This window comes from Phodopus roborovskii, unplaced genomic scaffold (assembly GCF_943737965.1).
Source record: "Phodopus roborovskii unplaced genomic scaffold, PHOROB, whole genome shotgun sequence".
Taxonomy (NCBI): domain Eukaryota; kingdom Metazoa; phylum Chordata; class Mammalia; order Rodentia; family Cricetidae; genus Phodopus; species Phodopus roborovskii.
Genome location: NW_026126434.1, coordinates 655093 through 675071, shown reverse-complemented (window position 1 = coordinate 675071; position 19979 = coordinate 655093). Strand labels below are relative to the sequence as shown.

The following is a 19979-nucleotide window of genomic DNA, read 5'->3' as shown; positions in this document are numbered from 1 at the left end:
GAATGTGAGCTAGCTTTTATATATTTTAATTATACTTTTCATACTATAAAAGCTTTGTTTTTCTTGGTAAAAATTGGTAACAACAGTGTGATTTATATGCTTTGTCAGCTTCTATATATAGATTTAACACTGCTATACTAAGCCCTAATTTTTTAATTTTGATTTTTAACTTAATAGCTGTCATATCTGAAAATGGCAATTTCTGTATACATACAGATTCAAATGAAAAAAGAATATATCTTTGTTTTTGTCTTTTGCTAAATATGTAAATAGAGCTGGAACTGCCATCTCCACCAATATTAAACTGTTGCTTTTAAGGTTTGTTCTGTTAAAATTTTTTTGAAAACCTTCTTTTTAGGGATTTTTCAAACAGCCTAAACCCCTTCTTCCAAGCTACCTAAATATGATTTCTAAAGTTTTACACTCTTTATTGGAACATATATAGAAGTATTTCTAAGCATGCATTTCAAAATGTTCTCCTTCCATGAACACATAAAAAAAAAAAAAAAACAATTGAAGAGTAACCTATGTTTCATGTTTCATGGATCTCATGTCTCTTAAGGAAGTAAGTATGGTGGGGTTTTTTTCCTGCAAAATATCTGTCATGTGGCATCTTGCAAAGTCATTTCTCATCATAGAGCAGAGCATGAAATTTAAAGAAAGAAAATACATACTTTATCTGTAAATATCCTACCTCAAAGAACCATTGTATTGGAACATAAGATGCCCATGGCCAAATCTATCCAAGCAACATGACAGGAGTTGTATTTAGGATTCTTTCCCCCATTGCTGACATCTCATAACCTATCACACATCTCTGTGTGGTGGAAGCAGTGAGGGGAGGGTTCCTGTCCACCTTCCCACCCAGGGCATCTGCCTGCCCTCTGCATTCCTCCCACACCCCCACACCACAGAACCATGAGGTTATATAAGACCGCCTTTGTGACTCTGTGTAGTGAGTGCTATAGTAACACGGTGATAAATCACAGTAGATTTCCCCCTTCTCCCCATGATAGTTTGTCAACTAAAGTAGAATTTAAAAACAATCCAAAACTGATAGTGTTATTCTCTATTCTGAAAATCTCTGTGTGGCTCTGAGAATCAAGCTGAAAATCTTTTGCATGACTGGTAATCACATGCACCTCACATTCTGTTTACTTCTTAGGCCCATCTTGTACATTTTTCTGGTGGGTTTTCCAGAGCCTTCTCTCCATGCTCTGGATGTACCAGGCTCCATTACATATTGGCTCTGTACCTTCCAAGTGTGGAGCCATGGCCTTGATCCCACTTATTAACACCTGTCACCCTGCTGATGGTGGATTGTTCAGATGACAGGTCTGGTACCACATCTCTGCCAATAGCCAATAGTCTCTGGTACTCAGCCTAAACTATCCCTATCCTTCATTTCAGGATCTTATCGGAAGTCTTCATTTTGTCTTACTTTTGTTGTTTGTTTTGAGACAGGGTGTGGTGGTTTTATTAGGAATGGCCCCCATAGACTCATGTGTGTGAATGTTTGGCTCATAGGGTGTAGCACTATTAGGAGATGTGGCCTTGTTGGAATAGGTGTGGTTTTGCAGGAGGAAGTTTGTCACTGTAGAGGTTGGCTTTGAGGTCTCAGATGTTTAAGCCCAGGCTCAGTGGCACACAGTGGATCCAGATATAGATCTCTGGACTCCTTCAGCACCACATCTGTCTGTATATTGCCACAATGATAATGGGCTAAACCTTTGAAACTGTAAGCCAGCCCCAATTAAATGTTTTTATTTATAAGAGTTGTCATGGTCATGGTATCTCTTCACAGCAATAGAAACCTTAAGACATAGCGTCTTCTGTGGCCTTGGTGGGCCTTATGCTCAGCCTGTTTTCAAACTCGTTATTTTCCTGCCTTCACTTCCCAAGTGCTAAGATTTCAGGTGTGTGCCTTAATGGCTGGCTTTACTTTTGTATTAATCTTACTTCACCAGTTTGTGTTATTTTGTGTGATTATTTGTCCAGTGTGCAGCGAGCCCTGGAGGACAGGGTTCTTCCTTGCAACTCATTCTTCCGGGTTTCTTAATTGCAATCTCCTCATCACTCAGCCATTCTGCCTAGGCCTCTCTATTGTCCATGTTCTCCTCTCTGGCATCATGATGGCATATGTCTGTGGCATGTGTCTGTAATGCCAGACTAGGGGAGTAGAGTCAGTAGCGTTTCAGCCAGCCAAAGCAAATGGTGAACTCCAAGTTCAGTGAGAGACCCTGCATATCCATCAGGTTTCTCTTGCTGTGATAGAGACCATGACCCAAAGTATCTTGAGGAAGAAAGTATTTATTTGGCTTACACATCCTCATCACAGTCCGTCAACAAGGGAAACAAGGTATGAACTCCAGCAGGCCAGGAACTTAGAGGCAAGAACTGAAGCATTGACCATGGAGGTCATGACTTACCGCCGTTTCCTCACCCAAGGACCTCTCGCAATGGCCTGAACCCTTCAACATCAACCTTTGTCAAGAAAATGTTCCATAAATTTGCCTATAGGCCAATCTGATGGAGCCATTCTCTCACTGGCTCGCTTGAGTAATATTGATATAAAAGTAACCGGCACTCCCTGCCTCGGTTAGTGACTGAGGAAGACACCCACTCTGACTCTGGCCTCTACACACACACACACACACTTGCAAGTGAGCACATGTATGTACGCCCATACACAAAGTGACCCTGGTTTCTTTCTATGGACCAAGAACAAGGAGTGGGTAGAGTGACAGAAATGTTTTCTTGCACTTGTTCAAGCCATGTCTGTATTTGACCAGCAGTCACTTTAAACCTTAATCTTTGGGGGATGGGCAGAGGAAAGGGTTTGTCTCAGCATACAGTTGTAGTCCATCATGAAGCAAAGTCAGGTCAGGAAACTGAAGCAGAGGCCTTGGAGAAGTTGCCGCATACTCACTCTCTCCTCCCGGCTTGCTCATCCTACTCTCTTATACCACCCTGGACCACCTTCCAGTGGCAGGACTGCCCACCATGGGCTACACCCTTCCACATCAGTCATCAATCAAGGAAATGCTTCCACTCACACAATCTGATGAAGGTATTCTCAGTTGAGAGTCTTCCCCATCCAATCTCATGTCAAGTTTATAAAACAAGCAAACAAACAAAGCCCTAACTGGCACAGGGATCTTGCTGAACCTTAATCTTAACATTTTTTTGTTTGTTTATTTGTGAAATCCCAGAATATTTTCTTGAAAACACCCCTGTCCATATGCATTTAAGTTAAATTCTAATAGTCTTCTTTTTGCAAAGGCCACAGTGACGGTGTGAAATTTAACACTGTGGCATTTCTGTGTGTCTTCTGGGGTCCTCCTTGCATGTGACAATAAAAATGCAAACATCATAGTAACTTGCCCTGGATCCCTGGCGCATGTCTAAGGAGACAGCCCTCCCTGATTCCTCTGCCAGAAGCCCTGAGCCTGGACTGTATAAAACATGGTTTATACACTGCTGACCTCTTCATTAAAATGAGCCTTTCCCCTGGATAATTGACAATCTTGTGTGGAGGCTTTCAAATTGCCAATTTGTTTATTTGTATTATATTTTAAAAGATTGTGTGAGTGTTTGTGTCTATGTATGTAAGAGAGTGTGTCTGTGTATGTGTGTGAGAGAGAGTATGTGTGTGAGTGTGTATCTGTGTATGAGTGTGTATCTGTGTGTGAGTAAGTGTATGTGTGAGAGTGGGTAAGAGTATGTGTCTGTGTGAATGTGTGTGAGAGTGTGTGTATGTGTGTGTGTGTGAGAGAAAGAGAGTGTTTGTGTGTGGAGGAGGTGTACACACAAGAGTACAAATACATCCAGAAGACAAAGGGTATTGAATCATGGAGCTGAAATTACAGGTGCTCAGGCTGGGAACTAAACTCAGTCCTCTGCAAGACTAGTACATGCTCTCAGCCATTGAGGTGTCTTTCTAGCCATTGTCTGATGCTTTGAAACTAACTTTTGCTATATAACCCAGGCTAGTCTGGTATTCTCTTTTATTTTATTATTTTTCTATCATAGTTCTCCCTCCTACTCCTCCTCCTGTCCCCACTTCAACTCCCCCAACCTACCTCTAGCCCCTCACTGGGTCTTTAATGTAGACAATGGAGAAAGCCCCACCTCTTACCCCATTCCCACCCCACCTGCTCACCTTGGCACTCATAAAAACTTCCAAATTGACTCAACAGTTGAGCAAATATCTAATCTCAACAACTCAATCATGTAACCACGTAGAAATTTTAGTAAGTGGTACACAATTGCTTTCAACTATTTTATATATTTCAGTATTTCAGTTTGTAAGGTATTGTGTAAGCTGGATGGCTCTCCTAAAACAGGCTGCTACAGAAACCCCAATTATAGAGCATCAAGGAGAATCTCAATACTAATAACAAAACTTGTGCTGTTGTTCTTAGTCTTTACGCATCATATTCATTGTTTGTTCAAGAATTATTAAGTATAACAGGTAGTTTAGGGTAAGGAGACTTTATGAGTATTATATAAACTTTCCTGAAACAATGGGGGCAAAATTGCATACCATTCTGTTCTGTCAGAATAACTTGACACTTAAGTACTCCTATTGGGTTGGGGGGGGGACTTTTTAACCTGGTTGGTAAAGAGACTATTTAATTTGTTCTTTTTAACAGTGCCGTTGAACAATAAAATGAAATGTCAATACTTCAGAAACTGAATAAAGCTAATTGTTAGGAATTATGTCTTGGCAGTCTCTGAAAATGGAACGCAAAGTAGGCTTCCGATTATTTTTACACATTGAACCAGAGGGGTGTTTTCAGCCCAGCTGGCTGCTTTTATTACTTAACTTTCCTGGATGCATTAAGTAAGGTCTTTGAACAGATGAGTGCCAGGAAAAGCCCATCACTATGATCTCACCATCTAAGGGAACAGGAAGATTTCTGGTCAAGGCCTAGGAAGACCCGCTTGACTCTGCTCCTGATGATGGTTCCTTCATGTTTCTACCAAGTCCTAAGTGTTGGGCTTTGAGGACCTGCCATAGGGAAGAGGTTCTGTGTTACTGAGCCTACGCCAGCAACAGGGGATAGAGCCCCAGAAACAGGGCTAACACCCACAAGTATTGCCTAGTGTTTGAACTGGGTGCTGGTACCTGAACAGACTTCAGGCTTACAGGGAGAAACTGCTCATCAGCTTAGAGTCTTGGAGAGGAACTGGCTGACCCGACATACTGGTTGCTACTCAAAAAGATCATTTGGGAAGTGAAGGAAAAAACAGATTAGGCCGGGTAAGCTGTATAGGGAAAAGACTACTAGAGAAACATTATAAAGACAAGAAAAAAAGAAAGGACAGATGGAAGGAAGGAAGGGAAAAGAAAGGAAAGAAAAGAAAAGAAAGAAAGAGACAGGAGGGGGAATGGATGGAGAAAAGGAAGTAAGAAGGAAGGATGAAAAGAGGAGGGAGGGAAGGAAGGAAGGAAGAAAGGAAATGACTTTGTGCAGGGAGTGAGCATGGGAAGGCAGCAAGTCAGTGGAACAAGTCATTGAAGGGACTTTGTGGGAAAGAAAGTATGACTGCTCTCTGGTCCCAAGCTGCCTTAGATGCTCGCCATGTCTCCAAACACAAGAGTCCATCTGAGGCAGCTGCAGATGATGGACGTGCTGTAATTGGGGTACTCATTTTTTTGGAGAGAGTCTGTTTAGAATATTGCCAAACTTGGGTTTCTTCTCTTCATGACTAGAACCCAAAAGATCATAGAATCTGGAAGGTGGCAGATGGCAGGGGCAGTGTGTTGCATGGGTGGCACACCAAAGCAGAGAATTCCAAGAGGAAGCACAGGGCCTCCGATGATGTGGTTGGGGTGAGGCAGAGGTTTGGAATGTTTTGAGGTTGAGTGACATAATTAAGGTAGCCATGAAAATATAATGTGACATTGGCTCCAATTTACTCAACTGTTTGTTATTTGATCAAGGTGAGTAAACAATTTTATTTGGAATTATTCTAAATTTGATGAATTTCTCATTATTATAGCCAGCATGGTTAAAATGAAGTGATGCCCAGTTTCTTGGTGACTAGTAACAAAATTGTGTCAAAACAGGATTCGTGAGACAGCTCTGTTTAATACTGGAGGTTTATGTGAAGCAACCTGGGTTGAGATCCAACAGTGGTCGGAAGATCATGACTGTTGCTTTGTGGGGAAGACATTTTTCCATTAATTTTATCCTGGAAGTGAGTCTCTTACTAAAAATGAGTGGTGTAGCTATGTTAGAACAATTGCTTCCCATGAGCAAGTCTCAGCTAAGCAATGGGGAAGAGAGGAAGAAGAAGTAAAATGCAGGACAGGAAATTTTCTTCTCATAGGAATGTGGCTAATATAATTAGATTAGAAGGCAGAGAAAGTATAGGGGTACTGCCTCTCAGAAATGCACTTGACTTTCTACCTCTCAGAGGAGGGTTCTCCTTTCTTGAGGAAGTATGTAGCTGATATTTCCTAGAGCTGTATAGAAGAAAATGATCTCTTCATACAGGCACCTAAAAAGACCTTACTTTTTGATATTTAATTTGAAAATCATTTCCAAGACTGGAACATTCTCCAAAACCATTTTGGGCTTTCTGCCTTCCGGTGAAGACTAGGGGGAGGAGAGAAGAGACATCATTAATTGCATTCATTTAGACAGCCACAAAAACCAGATAAAGCCTTGTCTCATGGCACAGAGCAAAAGGCAGGAGATTGTACATTAGTAAGTAAACAAGGTTGAGTTATAGTTCAGGAGTCTGAACTCAGATTCAGGTTTATTTTTTTTTCTCTTTTTGCTTTATAACATGAAAAATTGAAGATCCCACCAAGCCATGGTTTTGTGCCTTGACATCCTGTTCATGTAGATGCCCAGGGATGTCTGCATCCAGTCCTGGAGCATCAGCTGTACTGGGCAAATGAAAAGCATCTGAGGATTCTTCTTCCAGCGTTGTTTGAAGTTAGCTTTCCAGTATATTTCATCTGACAGATATTGGCACCAAGGGGTAACTGAAAAGAAAACAGCCCTACACCAAAAATTTTATACCTTCCAAGGAACAACACAAATCCCAACACTCAATATTAACAGGTGCCCAATCATTAGAATCCAATTACCATTTTATATTCTTTTAATACTTCTGCTTGTATTCATTATAATATATGGTAATAATTAGTTATGAAACAATTTTATTTAACACTTAGCCCCATCAGTAGATATTCATTATAATATATGGTAATAATTAGTTATGAAACAATTTTATTTAACACTTAACCCCATCAGTAGAAAATAGTTCCTATAGCCAATAGAATTCTCAGAAAGCAGTGACATCTTATATATTTATTGCTGCTGTGTTCAGAGTATGACTTTTTTTGTGACTTTTATAGAAACTCTTGACCAGAATATGTTTCTTTATTTTACTGGCCTTTGTCACGGGATATGAATATATTGTACTGTTAAAATTGGTTCTGATACTTAGGTTGTACTGAGCAAATGAACAGAACCCCAGGTTTCTGGGTTTCCTTGTCCCTGAGCTGTGCCAGTGCAGTCACTCAGTAATCATGTAAATAGCAACCTCACAATGGAGGACCTAGTGTCCACACAGGAGGATGTCTGTGTCTGGCAGCCACTGGCAGCTTCACACTAATTCTGAAATATGTATGATTCCTGAAGTATTCCCTTCAAGGTGGAAAATGAGTGTACTTCTCTGAGTTACTACTTTTCAAGCACAATGGTAGATGTTGTCTTATAATTTTCCCCGTTTAGGGAAACGGAGGGGTATTCCTTCAGCTTTCAAAGAGTCTGCCCTATCCATGATGGGAGACAATGGAGTAATAAATACTTCCATGAACAACTAAGCCTCATGTAAAACTTCTAATTGTAAACACCCAAAAGAGCCATAGAGCTGCCCTTCACAGAACAGTCTGTCAATCAGTCGATTTAGGAAACTTACCCTGAAAAGGATACAATATTGCAAGTGCTTTTTTAAAAAATACAATGTCGCAATTCTAAGGGCCTTCCTAGTATTGCTAGGATAACTGGAAGAAGGAAGAGACTTAGGCTTTGGACCACTGCTGCAGAGGCAAGCAGACAGGGCTCTGTTGCTGTGATGTTCTGCTGCCTCCAAAGACCTCAGATTCTAAGCAAACGCCTATAGCTGCCAAGGAAGATGTTTGGTTTTCTAAAGTGAAAGTTGTGTTTTACTTTTAGGGGATGCATCCCATAAGGACAGTGTGTTAGTTACGTTTCTTGTTGATGTGACAAAATACCTGACAAGAATCAATTTAAGGAGTGATCTATTTTTCTTTGATCTCAGTTTGAGAGTGGGGCAGGCACAGTAGCAGGGCTATGTGAGGCAGCTTGTCATAGTGCTCCCACAGTCAGGAAGCACAGAGAGTTTCATGCTGGAGCTCATCTGGCTTTGTCCTTTGCCTTGTATTTAGTCTGTCCCCAAAGCCCTCTCCCCTGATAGGACAGTTGCACTGCATTCAGAATGGTTCTTCTGTGTCCACTTAATCCTCTCTGGAAAAGCCCTGCGAGACCCATTACTAGCTAGGCCAGATGGGGATGGCCAGAGTCTACGACTGCTTACAAGGTGTTGCCATGCCAAGCAGTTGGAGATGTGAAATTGGACAGGGGACTTGTTAGCAGATGACACAGAAGGAGAATCTGGTTAGAGGAATCCTCAAAGGCTTGGTGATTCTCCTACAGCTCCATGACTAGAAACTTAGCAGGTTTGAGGAAACACATGCTGGACCTTAACTCTGCAGAGCTGACTAAGCATGAGTGCTTCTCACAGGCTGCCTCTGTGGGCAGAGAGGAACAAGATGTTTTTATCAGATTGAGGAAACAGATGCCCTTTGACTTGATTGTGTGTAAAAAAAATCTGATTAGTTTGCCATTTATTCACCTGATTTGTCCAGCTGACACTGGAGGGATTCTCCATATCTGGGAGCTGGGAATGTCCAACAGGACCCAGTAGCTGGACCTGACTCCTGTCATGAAGCCAGATAAGCAAATTAAACCAGCAATTATAACAAGTTAGACTGAGAGCACTGAGAGGAGAGAACAGCATGTACAGAGTGGCCCAGGAACAAAGAGATCAGAATATATGCTAGGTGATTGGGAAATGGCTTCATGAGAATATTCAGTTCCCTATGAGCAGGAACTATCCCAGAGGGACAGACAGACATTCTCTGGACTGAGGGATTGGCAAGTCTAGGAGGCAGAGCAAGTGTAGCCCTTTTCCAGAAGCTGAAAGAAATATTCAGAGGGATGCTGGGAGTAGAGCTGGCAAGGGCAGCTGGTTAGAGTTGACTCTTGTGGGGTAGACAAGTCCCATTGCATGAGATCCTTGGAAAAGTTGGAATGTTACAGAATGTCGAGGTTGCTGCGTGGAGAATGTGCTTGGTGGGGTGGGGGATACTGGAAGATTATGGGGTGGTTTAGGTGAGACAGCACGGGGGGGATGGTGTGAAGGAGAAAGTGGATCTTCAGGAATGGAACAGCAGGTGTTTTTGATGTGAGAGTAAGTCCAAGGAAGGAGAAGATGATGCTGACATCTTAGCAGCTTAGTGCCTACAAGCGCTGTGTTGGTGTGGGCCCTCAAACATCCAAAGTGTGGCTTGAGAACTTCAGCAATGTCACCTGGGGAGACATGAACTTATGATGACTTATGTCTTCTAGAGTGAGATGCCCACTGATCAGTCCATTGGATACTATGTGTTCAGAGTAGAGCTCACCTGGACATATAGATCAAAGAGCTATCAGAAAATATGACCACTGATGAACAGAAAGACATGCTCATCCAAGGAAAGAGAGAAGACCAGAGTCTGGAGGAAGTTAGGGGAAGATGCAATGAAATGGGCACAAAGTAGATTGAGAAGCCATGATCTATCTGTCTATTAGCACACAGGAGAAGGCTCTTTAGGGAATGCCCACACTGAGGAAAATCTGTGGTGAGAAACACTGATCTGACTGTTAGCACACAAGAGAAGGTTCTTTAGGGAATGCCTACACTGAGGAATGTCCGTGGTGACTGTTCAGGACCCCAGTGTGGCCTTCAGCTCCATCACTAAATAATGTACACTGTGTGTCTAAGAAAGAGGGAGTACTATTTCAGCTGCTATAAGATATTCTTAAAACATCAAACAATCAAACCAATTCAATGCATGAGAATTCATTTTAATTTTCCAGGATATTGTATCAACATTTCAGACAACAAATTTTTTTCATATACATTTGATGTATAAGGAACTTCTTTTGAAAAATTTTAAAAGATTTTAATTATTTTATGTCTATGTATATTTTCTCTGCATGCATGTATGTTCACCATGTGAGTACAGTGCCCACAGAGGTCAGAAGAGAGCACCAGATCCTCCAGAACTGGAATTATAGATGGTTGTCTGAGCAACCATATAGGTGCTAAGAAGCAAACTAACTCCTTTGTGAGAACAAATGCTCCTGAATGCCAAGTCATCTCTCTACCCCAGATTTGTTTTTCCTTCCTTTCTTTTTCTTCTCTCTTTCTTCCTGCTTTCTTTCTTCCTTCCTTCCCTCTCATTTTCCTTATTTCCTCCTTTTTTCTCCTTCCTTTCTTTTCTTCTCTCTCTCACTCTCTTTAATCCTTCCTTCCTTTCTTTGTCTTTTTTTTTTTAACATAGCATCTTCACTTTTTGGATATATTATTGATCAGTGTTGAAATGATTCTGTACTTTAGGACCCTTTATTTGATGGTTAATGAGTATGTTATGCTACAGTTGTATAAAGTCACCATTTTTCTTTCTTCAGTACTGGGAACAAATTAATCTTTTTCTTAAGGAATGGGGATAATTTTTCTTTCATATGCATGTTTCAATTTTTTGTTTGAGGAATTTTTTTTTCTTCCATATTTTCAAAGCTTAGCAGTTATGTTTCCTAAGTCCAGTATCATAAAGAATAGTGAAGACAGACATGCTTAGGAAAGAATGGCACTATTGTTGGTTTTGATGAAGAGCCAAAGGGTGTGTTTTTACAAGTTAACTCATTGTTTCTTTTAGGATATTGGAGCCACACACTAGTAGCATCACTAGTTGTAGGGTGGATTTCCATCTAGTGTGAATTCTTTGCATTTCTCCATAAGATTTCCAGTCTTAGAATTAATAAATAATAAAGATACTCTTAGGCATTATATCACCACTGGTTTCATTGTATTTATCAACCACAGGGTCCTTTGTATTTTAAAGACACACACAGTCGGGCAGTGGTGGTGCACACCTTTAATCCCAGAACTTGGGAGGCAGAGGCAGGTGGATCTCTGTGACTTCCAGGCCAGCCTGGTCTACAGAATGAATTCCAGAACAACCAGGAATGTTTCACAGAAAAACTATCTCAAAAAACAAAAACAAACAAACAAAAAAACCAACCCCCCCAAAACAACAACAACAATAAAACGAAACTCACAGACTCACATGAGTACATATGTGTCCACACTCAGTTTTCTCTTGTGTAGCAGCTGTCTCTCTTGTTTTACATTAATGCTCAATAGAGATGCCAAGTGGCCACCTATGGGCACACAGGATGCGATTGCACACTGACTCATTCTCCCATTTCCCAGCCTATTTCTGAATGTTCTTACTTAAGCTGTGATGCCCTCCAGAGGTTGTTTGTCCACCACTGGGGATTCTAACAAAATTAGGAAAATCCCATTCCCCAAGGTAGACAGAAACACACACCCATGCCAGAGATCAAGCACAACTAAGATGAGAGGCCAGCAGCCTCAGGACTCAGGCAAGCCAAAGCCTCCTTGCAGTTGCCATTTTCCTGTTTGGCTTGATGCTCACAGGGAGGATTTCTTGGCTCGGAACAGAGTCCTCTATCACCAGCATCCTGGGAGGTCCTGCTGACTTTGTAAAATTTGCTTCTTGAGAAAATTCAGGTGAAGGCCAAGGAAAGGTTTGTGCTTTCTCCAGGCCTTCAAGGACTCTTCACTTTCAAGTTGCAATGAAGACAGAGCTGGGATTTTTAGCTTTCTGTGGGGTGCCAGTAATTGGGTCCTATTTCTGACCTGGAAAGGCAGAGTTTCTGTGTGGCTATGCAGAATAGGTTATAGTGGTACTCTGAAGAATTTTCCCTGAAATAATGCTCAACTAGAACCCAGTAAAGAGAGCTGTGCTCACTAACCCAGGTCTGGTTGGTATTGTGTCATATCCTGGATGTTTATGTAGTGTGTATGTGTGCTTACTGTTGCTTTTTTAGGAAACCTTTATTAGATTGTTCTGTTGCTTTTATAGGAAACCTTCTTTATTAGATTGTTTTAACACTGTATAGGGGAGATTCTATTATTGTCTTCAACCCACAGAGACTATTATACTAAAGCAGAGAGATTGAGAAACACAGCTCTGTAGTGACCAACTGGCAGGGTGAGGATTTATACTTGGGGTTTTGTTCCCAATAATAATAATAACAATAAATCTGTGTCCGAAAAAGTGAAAGTTAGTCTGTCTCTGTGCTTCCAGTTGCAGCAACAATAGGGAAAATTTTGCAAAGATGTGGTCCAGACAGGCTCACTGTTGTGTCTAACTGTACCCAGATGCACAAGGAAGAAAAGGCCACCCAGTTATCATCACTAAGACATCACCCACCACCCTCCTATTAGTGACTTCACAACTTGCTGTGGAATCTGTGACAAAATGCCTGATGAAGCAACTGAAGGAAGAAAGGAAGGAAGGAAGGAAAAGATGGAAGGAAGGAAGAAAAGAAAGAAAGAGGGGAGGAGGATGCAAGCAAGGAAAAAGAGGAAGGAAGGAAAGAAAGGAAGAAAAGGGAAGGGGAAGGAAGGATAGAGGAAAAAAACAAGAAGAAAAGAGGGAAAAGAGGAAGGGAAGGGTTGATTTACTTGGGGGCCACAGTTCAAGGGGATACAAATCATGGCAGGACAGGCATGGCAGCAAAATATCAGCCAGCTAGTCATATTGCATTGGCATTCAGGAAGCAGAGAGCAGGCAGGAAGTGACGACCAGGCTTCAAAGGCTCAAGTACCACCCCAGATCCATCTCTTAAGGTTTCACAACCTTCCCAAACCTTCAGTGTCTGGAGACCAGGTCTTCAAAACCACGAGCTCATGGGAAACATGACACATCCCAGCCTTGATGCACCCACCATACTAAGAAATTTTAGGCTGCGGACAAACCACAAAGGGCAAGTAGGCACTAACATGGAAAGAAGCCCAGACTGGTTTGAAACACACTTGAAAAACAACTCATTTGCTAAGGACTTTATTTATTTTACAAAATATGTAAGAGGAAGAAAATAAGATGAGCATATAGAGAAAGAAACAGTGGTGGCAGCATGTGGGCTTTGCAACATTAGCTTTTGTCAGCAATGTGTCATGTTGAAAGAATGTGATTTTAGTGCCCTGTTTGTTCATTCAATAGGCGTTTATTGAGCATATGCTACACACCAGGTACTTAGTGTCAAGGTGTTGTGCCCAAATTCTGAACCTCAAAATCACCAAGAAACCCTTTCCGACGCAAAAGCATAGAGTCTATTATTTAACAAGTTAACTGCATTAACACAGCTCTTCTGTCCCTCCCACATGATGGGCAGGAGCAAGAGGGACCCAAAGGGACTACAAGGCATGGAATTTATTGGATAGAACAAGGGGAGTGTCTAGGGTTATGCAACAGTCTCAAGATCGGTACACTTCCGGGCTTGGGCAATGTGTCCTGTGTTGATTGGTCAACTGGTTGCTATGGTCTATAGGCTTTCCCACAGCAGTTGCTATGCTCTGCATGCCACTGTTACAACACTATTACTGTAAAGCAGTCCAGAAACCCACAACTAACATATAATTGGTTCCTTGGCACGTGGTGGGTATCTGAACTCCTAGTGACCAGGGCAGGTCTGTCAAGGTCAGAAGACTGGGGAAACTAAGCAACATGTGCTGAGTCAGAGGCCTATATCTTGCTGGGTCTTTTCTGCAGCCTATCATGGCTGCTAAAGCAAGGGGCTGGGTGAGGGTCAGGTGCCTTCAGAGGGTATACAGAGAACTTATATTCTAGCTAGAAATAATAGAAAGTTAACCAATGAAAATATTAACTGTTGACTTTTAATAAGCAAAGTGTAAATTTTATAGCAAAAAATATTTTTAAGGAGGGAGAGAGAGAGAGATTTACCTAAGAAAAGGGAGGGGAGTCTTCTAATAGAGTAGTCACCTTTGGGGGGTATGGAAATAAGTTGAGATGCTTGATTCTTTTTGTTTGGTTGGTTGTTTTTTTTGACACATGGTTTTCTGTGTAGCTGTGGCTGTCCTGGAACTCACTCTGCAGACCAGACTGGACTCAGACTTCTAGTGATCCACCTGCCTTTGCCTCCAGGGTGCTGGAATTAAAGGCATGTGCCACCACAGCCCAGCTTCAAATCTGATTCTTGCATTCCTGGACAGACACTTATTTAAACAGAAAATGTAGATTAGTTTGTTTTCTCTTTATATTAAAGTTTATATTAAACTTCTGCTAGGAAAAGCTCATCAAAGGGTATACTAATACTTGTTGAACTTATTCTTAGTTAATTATGAATTGTGAAATAGAGTAGGCAGATTCCTCTCTAAAATCATAAGCAGTAGGAGTAATGTTGGAAATGATTCAGGTGGAATCATTTTAGTTTGTTAATAATTACTCTCATTTTACAATAAACTTCAGATTTCACACCAGGCCTGGCCAGGAGGCTTGCCTGTAATCAACCAAATTCCTGGAGCTGAAGGAGACAGTGACTCCCAGGTCACAATGGGGCTGTGTACTGAGACCTTGTTGCAAATATTTTTAAGAATTTCTTTTAGGATTGTTGGCTATGAAGTAAAGTGAGATAACTAACACATTGGAAAACAGAAACTATTTTATCTAAGACCTTACTAATGGAGTTATTTAATCCTTAAGCTATAATTTGTCTTTAAAATTAAGTATAAGTTGCAGAAAAACCAAATCTTACAACTTGTAATGTTACCTGTGTTATTTCAAAACCTAAGGATAGTGAGTATTCATGAAAAACATTTCACTGTGTCAGACAGCAGACACTCTAGATGTAAAGATGATGTGGACTGTGTTTTCACACACAGTTAGCCTGGGCAGGGAAATAGCTGGTTAAGAAATGGGAGCATAGTATGATCAGTGGATGGCAATTTACCACTGCATGTAAGATTCATAGGGAAACAGAGCTGAGTGGTTGGGTTTCTTGCCCATAGACAATGTCTGTGCTTTGCTAGCCCAAGAGCACCCCTGACCTAGTTTTCTTTCTATTGGTGTGGTAAACACCAAGACCAAAAGAAAATTAGGGAGGAAAGGATTTACTTGGCTTACACCTTTTAGTCTACCATGAAGGGAAGCCAAGGCAGGAACCTGGTGGCGGCAACCAAAGCAGAGAGCATGGAGGGATGCTGCTTACTGGCTTGCTCTCATGGCTAGCTCAGCCTGCTTTCTTATAGTACCCAGGACCACCTGCCCAGGGGAAGCATAACCTATAGCAGTACGGGGCACTTCCACATCAATCATTAGTCAAGGAAACTCCCTACAGGCTTGCCTGTCAATCTAGTGAGGGCTCAAATGAGGCTTCCTCTACTCAGATGACTAACATCTATCTATCAAGCTGGCAAAACCCAAGTAGCTCCCCCTCCCCAAATCAAGGTACAGTTTAATCATCTGTTCTTAGTTGACAGGCTACTATGTGTGACAGCCCCCACCTGCAGGCTCAAATGCACTCTTAGCTTCTGAGCACTAAGCTGCTGTGGGGTAACCATATGTTTGATCTAACATGGTGTGTCACCAAAGAGTTCTCACCTTTGCAGCTTAGCTTTTTCCCTCACCAGGGGCAGACCAAGACAGCAAACAGTCACTTGCTTTCTAAAATGTATTTTATTTAATATTCATTCATTAACATATTGTGTTTTGATCAAATGCACTGTTTCCTCCCCCATCCACCCCACTTTTCACCCCCAATATCATTTGCTCTTTTGTTTGAACACACCAAGTCCACTTAGTGCTGCTTGTAGGTACATGGGTATAGGACCATTTACTGAGCATGGATAGAATCTGGGGGGGAGGGGAGGTATATATGGAGGAAGTTGACCCTCCCCCTATTCCCCAAGCAGTCAGCAATTACTAATTGTTCCTCAGATAGGGACAGAACCCTATGAGACCCTCTCCATGCTGGGTTTTGGCCTGCCTTGGCCATGTGCAGATCTTGTGCAGGCAGTCACAACTGCTGTGATTTCTGTGTACAACGGCCTCACCATGCTCCTCATATGCTATAGTGTTCTGGGTACCACAAGGAAGGTGAGGCTAAATGCAGTAACAACTTCCTGTTAGGAAGCACCTACCCCTAAACTTAGCTAGTTAAGGAGGAAATTGTGGAGTCCCTCAAAGATTGGTCCTTTTTCTATTTTAGGATGCAAACATGCATGCATAGCTTTCAAAGACTTGTAAGTGGCTTAGGTTATGGAGTGGGTCCTTTGGTTTGTAGGTGCTAGAACTTAGGAAGGTGTTTATCAGAAGAAAATGGTTCACCTTTGAGGTCTTTATGGTTGGTGATGTTCCTAGATTCAACCATGCTGCCAGGTTAACATCTGTGGGACTGCCAGTCAGGCAAGTCAAATGGCCTTGATCATTATGGGTCCTCAAGCCCATCTCACAGTAGACATTCTTGTGTTCATCTCTTTGTTCTCCCCAATGTAGAAATAACTATCTTCTTGCTCATTTAGACACTGAGGATTCCTAAGTGGTAACACAAGGTTGGATACAAAGGTCCTGCAGGATTTGAGAGCTCTAAACCCTTGAGTGCATCCTGAGCTAACAGCAACAGTGTTACCAGATGCCAACCAAGTCATCTGAGCTAATATTCCAGACTCTTCCTTGGTACCACTGCTTCTATATCCAGGTCCTTGAAGCTACCGGCCAATGGAAACAATAGACAATACCTCAAAGATTTGGAGGATATTAAGATATTCCCCTTTTTATCACATTTGGAATAGCTTATATGTATATGCATAGCTGTAGAGGTCAGAGGTCAGAGGTCAACCTCAGATGTTCCCCAGGTGGCTTCTACATTCATTCATTCATTAGTTTTTAAAACAATGTCTCACTGGCCCAGAGCTCTCAAGCTAGGTTAGACTGGCTGGCCTGTAAGCCTTAGGGATCCACATGTTCCCTAATGCACTTGATTCAGCATTTGATAATTCTATGACAGGACTCTTGCATTTAAAAAAAAAAGTATGTCTAAAGCCTTAGAAATATAATTCTACTTCTCGGGTTTATGTTCATATTTTAGAGCTTTTTCTATAGTGATTTGACTCATGTTTTGTCTGCATGGCTGCTAATCACAGTCACTGTCAGAACAGACAACTTCTTTATAAATCCCCCCAAATGAAACCAGAACCACATGAGATGTAGCTCCTGTGTTAATGGCTTCCTCTCTCTTCTTGGCCTCTATGCTTCAGGTAGGAGAGTTCAGAGCACATGCTGCTGAGTGGACAGCCAACGTCACAGCTGAGTTCAAGGAAACAAGGAGGCGGCTGAGCGTGGAGATCTACGACAAGTTTCAGCGTGCCACGTCCGTGAAGCGGAAGCTCTCTGCAGAGCTGGCAGGGAACCACAGCCAGGAACTGACTCCTTGTAGGAGGACCCTGTCTGTGAACCATCTGACCAGTGAGAGGGAAGTCTTACCTCCCTTGCTGAAGGCCGAGAGCATCTATCTTAATGGCCTCACCCCTCCGTGTGCTGGTGAAGAGATAGCTGTCATTGAGAACATGAAGTAGCTCTCTTTTGGAAGAGTCTGAGGTATAGCCATAGGGCAGTGCTTCTCTATGCTCTTTGTGACTATTGCCGGTAGCATTTAAACATTGTGCATGCTGAGTTCAAAGGGAAAGCAAATAGATACACCATCTGGTCACCTTACATCCAGGGAGTGTGGAGTCCTGAGGCGGCACTCTGTCCACTGAGTGGCAAGTGATGGACAGGCAGTGTCTGATGCCTTTTCATGCCCAGACTGTTCCCCTCCCCCTCTTTCCTAATGTGCCATAAGGCCTCTGAAGGAATCAGGATGCTTTGGTAGTCATGTAGCTTGGAGGGATCGGCCCCTGACTTTTCAGGGTTCACCTAACTGAGCCTGGATACGGACCACTTAGGGATGACAACATTTCTTTTTGTAAATGGCAAGAAAAATTCTTATGCAGCCTTTTACCTAAGAAATTTTCTGTCAGTGCCTTAACTTTATGAAGAAATAGGACCCTCTCTAGTGGGTTTGTGGTTTCCCCTCCCTGCCCCTGCCCTACGCTGACCTCTGCCGTTTCTCATTCTCCCCCTCCCCTTCGCATACTGTACCTGGCTGGAAGCAATGTGTAGTTTGATGGAAAAAACAGATGCCAACCACGGGCATAGAAGCAACACTCAGGAGCTCTGACGTCACAAGGCACCGCAGAGAAGGGAGGTCAGAGAAGGCCCTCTGAGTATTTATTTGACTGGGGTACCAATGGTACATCTATATATATGTACAGAGTAATAACTACCAGGCCGGTAACATCGGCTACTTCTACACAGCCCCCCCCTTTCCTGGCAGTATTTGGAGTTTATCATTTATTAGTAACTAGTCATTTTTTAAAGGCAAAAGAAGTGAGCACATATATCTATAATATAAGTGATCTAATAGAAGGAAGCTGTCTCAACTGATCAGTTGGTATGAATTCATTCTTATGGAAAGAAAATAGTGAAGCCATGATGGGTATTTGCTAATAAATGGCTCACTGCCAGCTTGGAATAGCCCATGAGGTATAGAAGGATAACACCCTTTCTTTTCTTGAGTGGTTCTTGCCAAATTGTAGGGTAGAGTGATGCCCAGGAAAAGGGGGTACAGTCCCAGCCATCTAGGGTCCCTCTGCAGAGGTGACTGGGTGTGAGCACACACTCTGGACTGGGGACCACTGTGATTTTTGCACAGGGAATGATGCAGACTGCCAACCTACATCATCTCTACCAGTAGAGAAAATGCTGAGTAGCACAATTTACATCTCCAGAGTTATTATTATTTTTTTTGAGATAAGAGAAAGGCTAATAATCCATTTAATTTAAATGTATATCCTATAATTCTTTTGGATGTTTCAAGATTCAGAAAAAAAATTTCAATACCTGCATCTTGTAAACTACTACACTTCCCTTTATTTTCATACTTACATCTACTGTATACTGTATATATAATTTTTAAAGTGCAGAAGGAAAATGATTCCTCTACATGTAATTGCAAAACTGATTTCTTTTCCTTTTGGGGGAGGGATGGGCATTTGTGAACAAGTGGCATTCAGATTAAAGTCTTAAGAAATAAACCCAGGATCTTAAAAAATAATCTAAAAGATTCATATTTTCCAAAATTTGCATTTAAGCTAAAATGTAAATATCCAGTTAGCTTGCAGAGAGTACTTTTATAAACCCATGAAAGTTCTAACCAAAATTTTAGCAAGTCAGGCTCCTTTACAAAGAAAGCTACACCACCCATTCCTTCAGTAACCGTTCTGAAAGCTGATATATATGGTGGGATGTGCCACGTAAAAACTGTGAACCAGGTGGACAAATAAAGTTTGTAATTAAAGCCAGAGTTTCCTGTCTGCTGTGAGAACTTCAGTCTAATCCACGCCTAAAGGAACTGAGGGGTATCGGTTTTCCAGCTGAGTCATTGACATTTCTTCATTCACAGTAGCCAAGAAATGGCTTGGGTCGGTCTTATTGGTGATTGAACCTAGGGCCTTGCACACACAGTAGACAAAGGACTACAGCGCTGATGTTTACTTGGTTTTTAGGACAGAATAGCCCAGGCCATTCCCAATATGTGAGTCCTCCATTTTCCCCTCAGAGTACTGGAGCTATAGTCATATGCTACCATGTCTGTTCCTCTGTAAGTATTCATGATGCTTCACACTGCCCTCTTAAATACATACATGCTCATCTTTGGAGGGTGTTGGCCCAGAACAAA

The 19979-nt window shown here is 41.9% G+C and overlaps 1 protein-coding gene across 4 annotated transcripts in view; it reads left to right on the top strand.

The window, feature by feature from the left end:
* Positions 1–19604, top strand: part of Kcnk2 (potassium two pore domain channel subfamily K member 2) — a 174401-nt gene extending 154797 nt beyond the window's left edge. For all 4 annotated transcript variants that reach the window (XM_051186603.1, XM_051186604.1, XM_051186605.1 and 1 more), the window contains exon 7: positions 17458–19604. In XM_051186603.1, coding sequence (XP_051042560.1) covers positions 17458–17775 — 318 coding nt within the window. In that variant the 3' untranslated portion in view covers positions 17776–19604. The remainder of the gene's footprint in view (positions 1–17457) is intronic.
* The last annotated feature ends 375 nt before the right edge of the window (positions 19605–19979 follow it).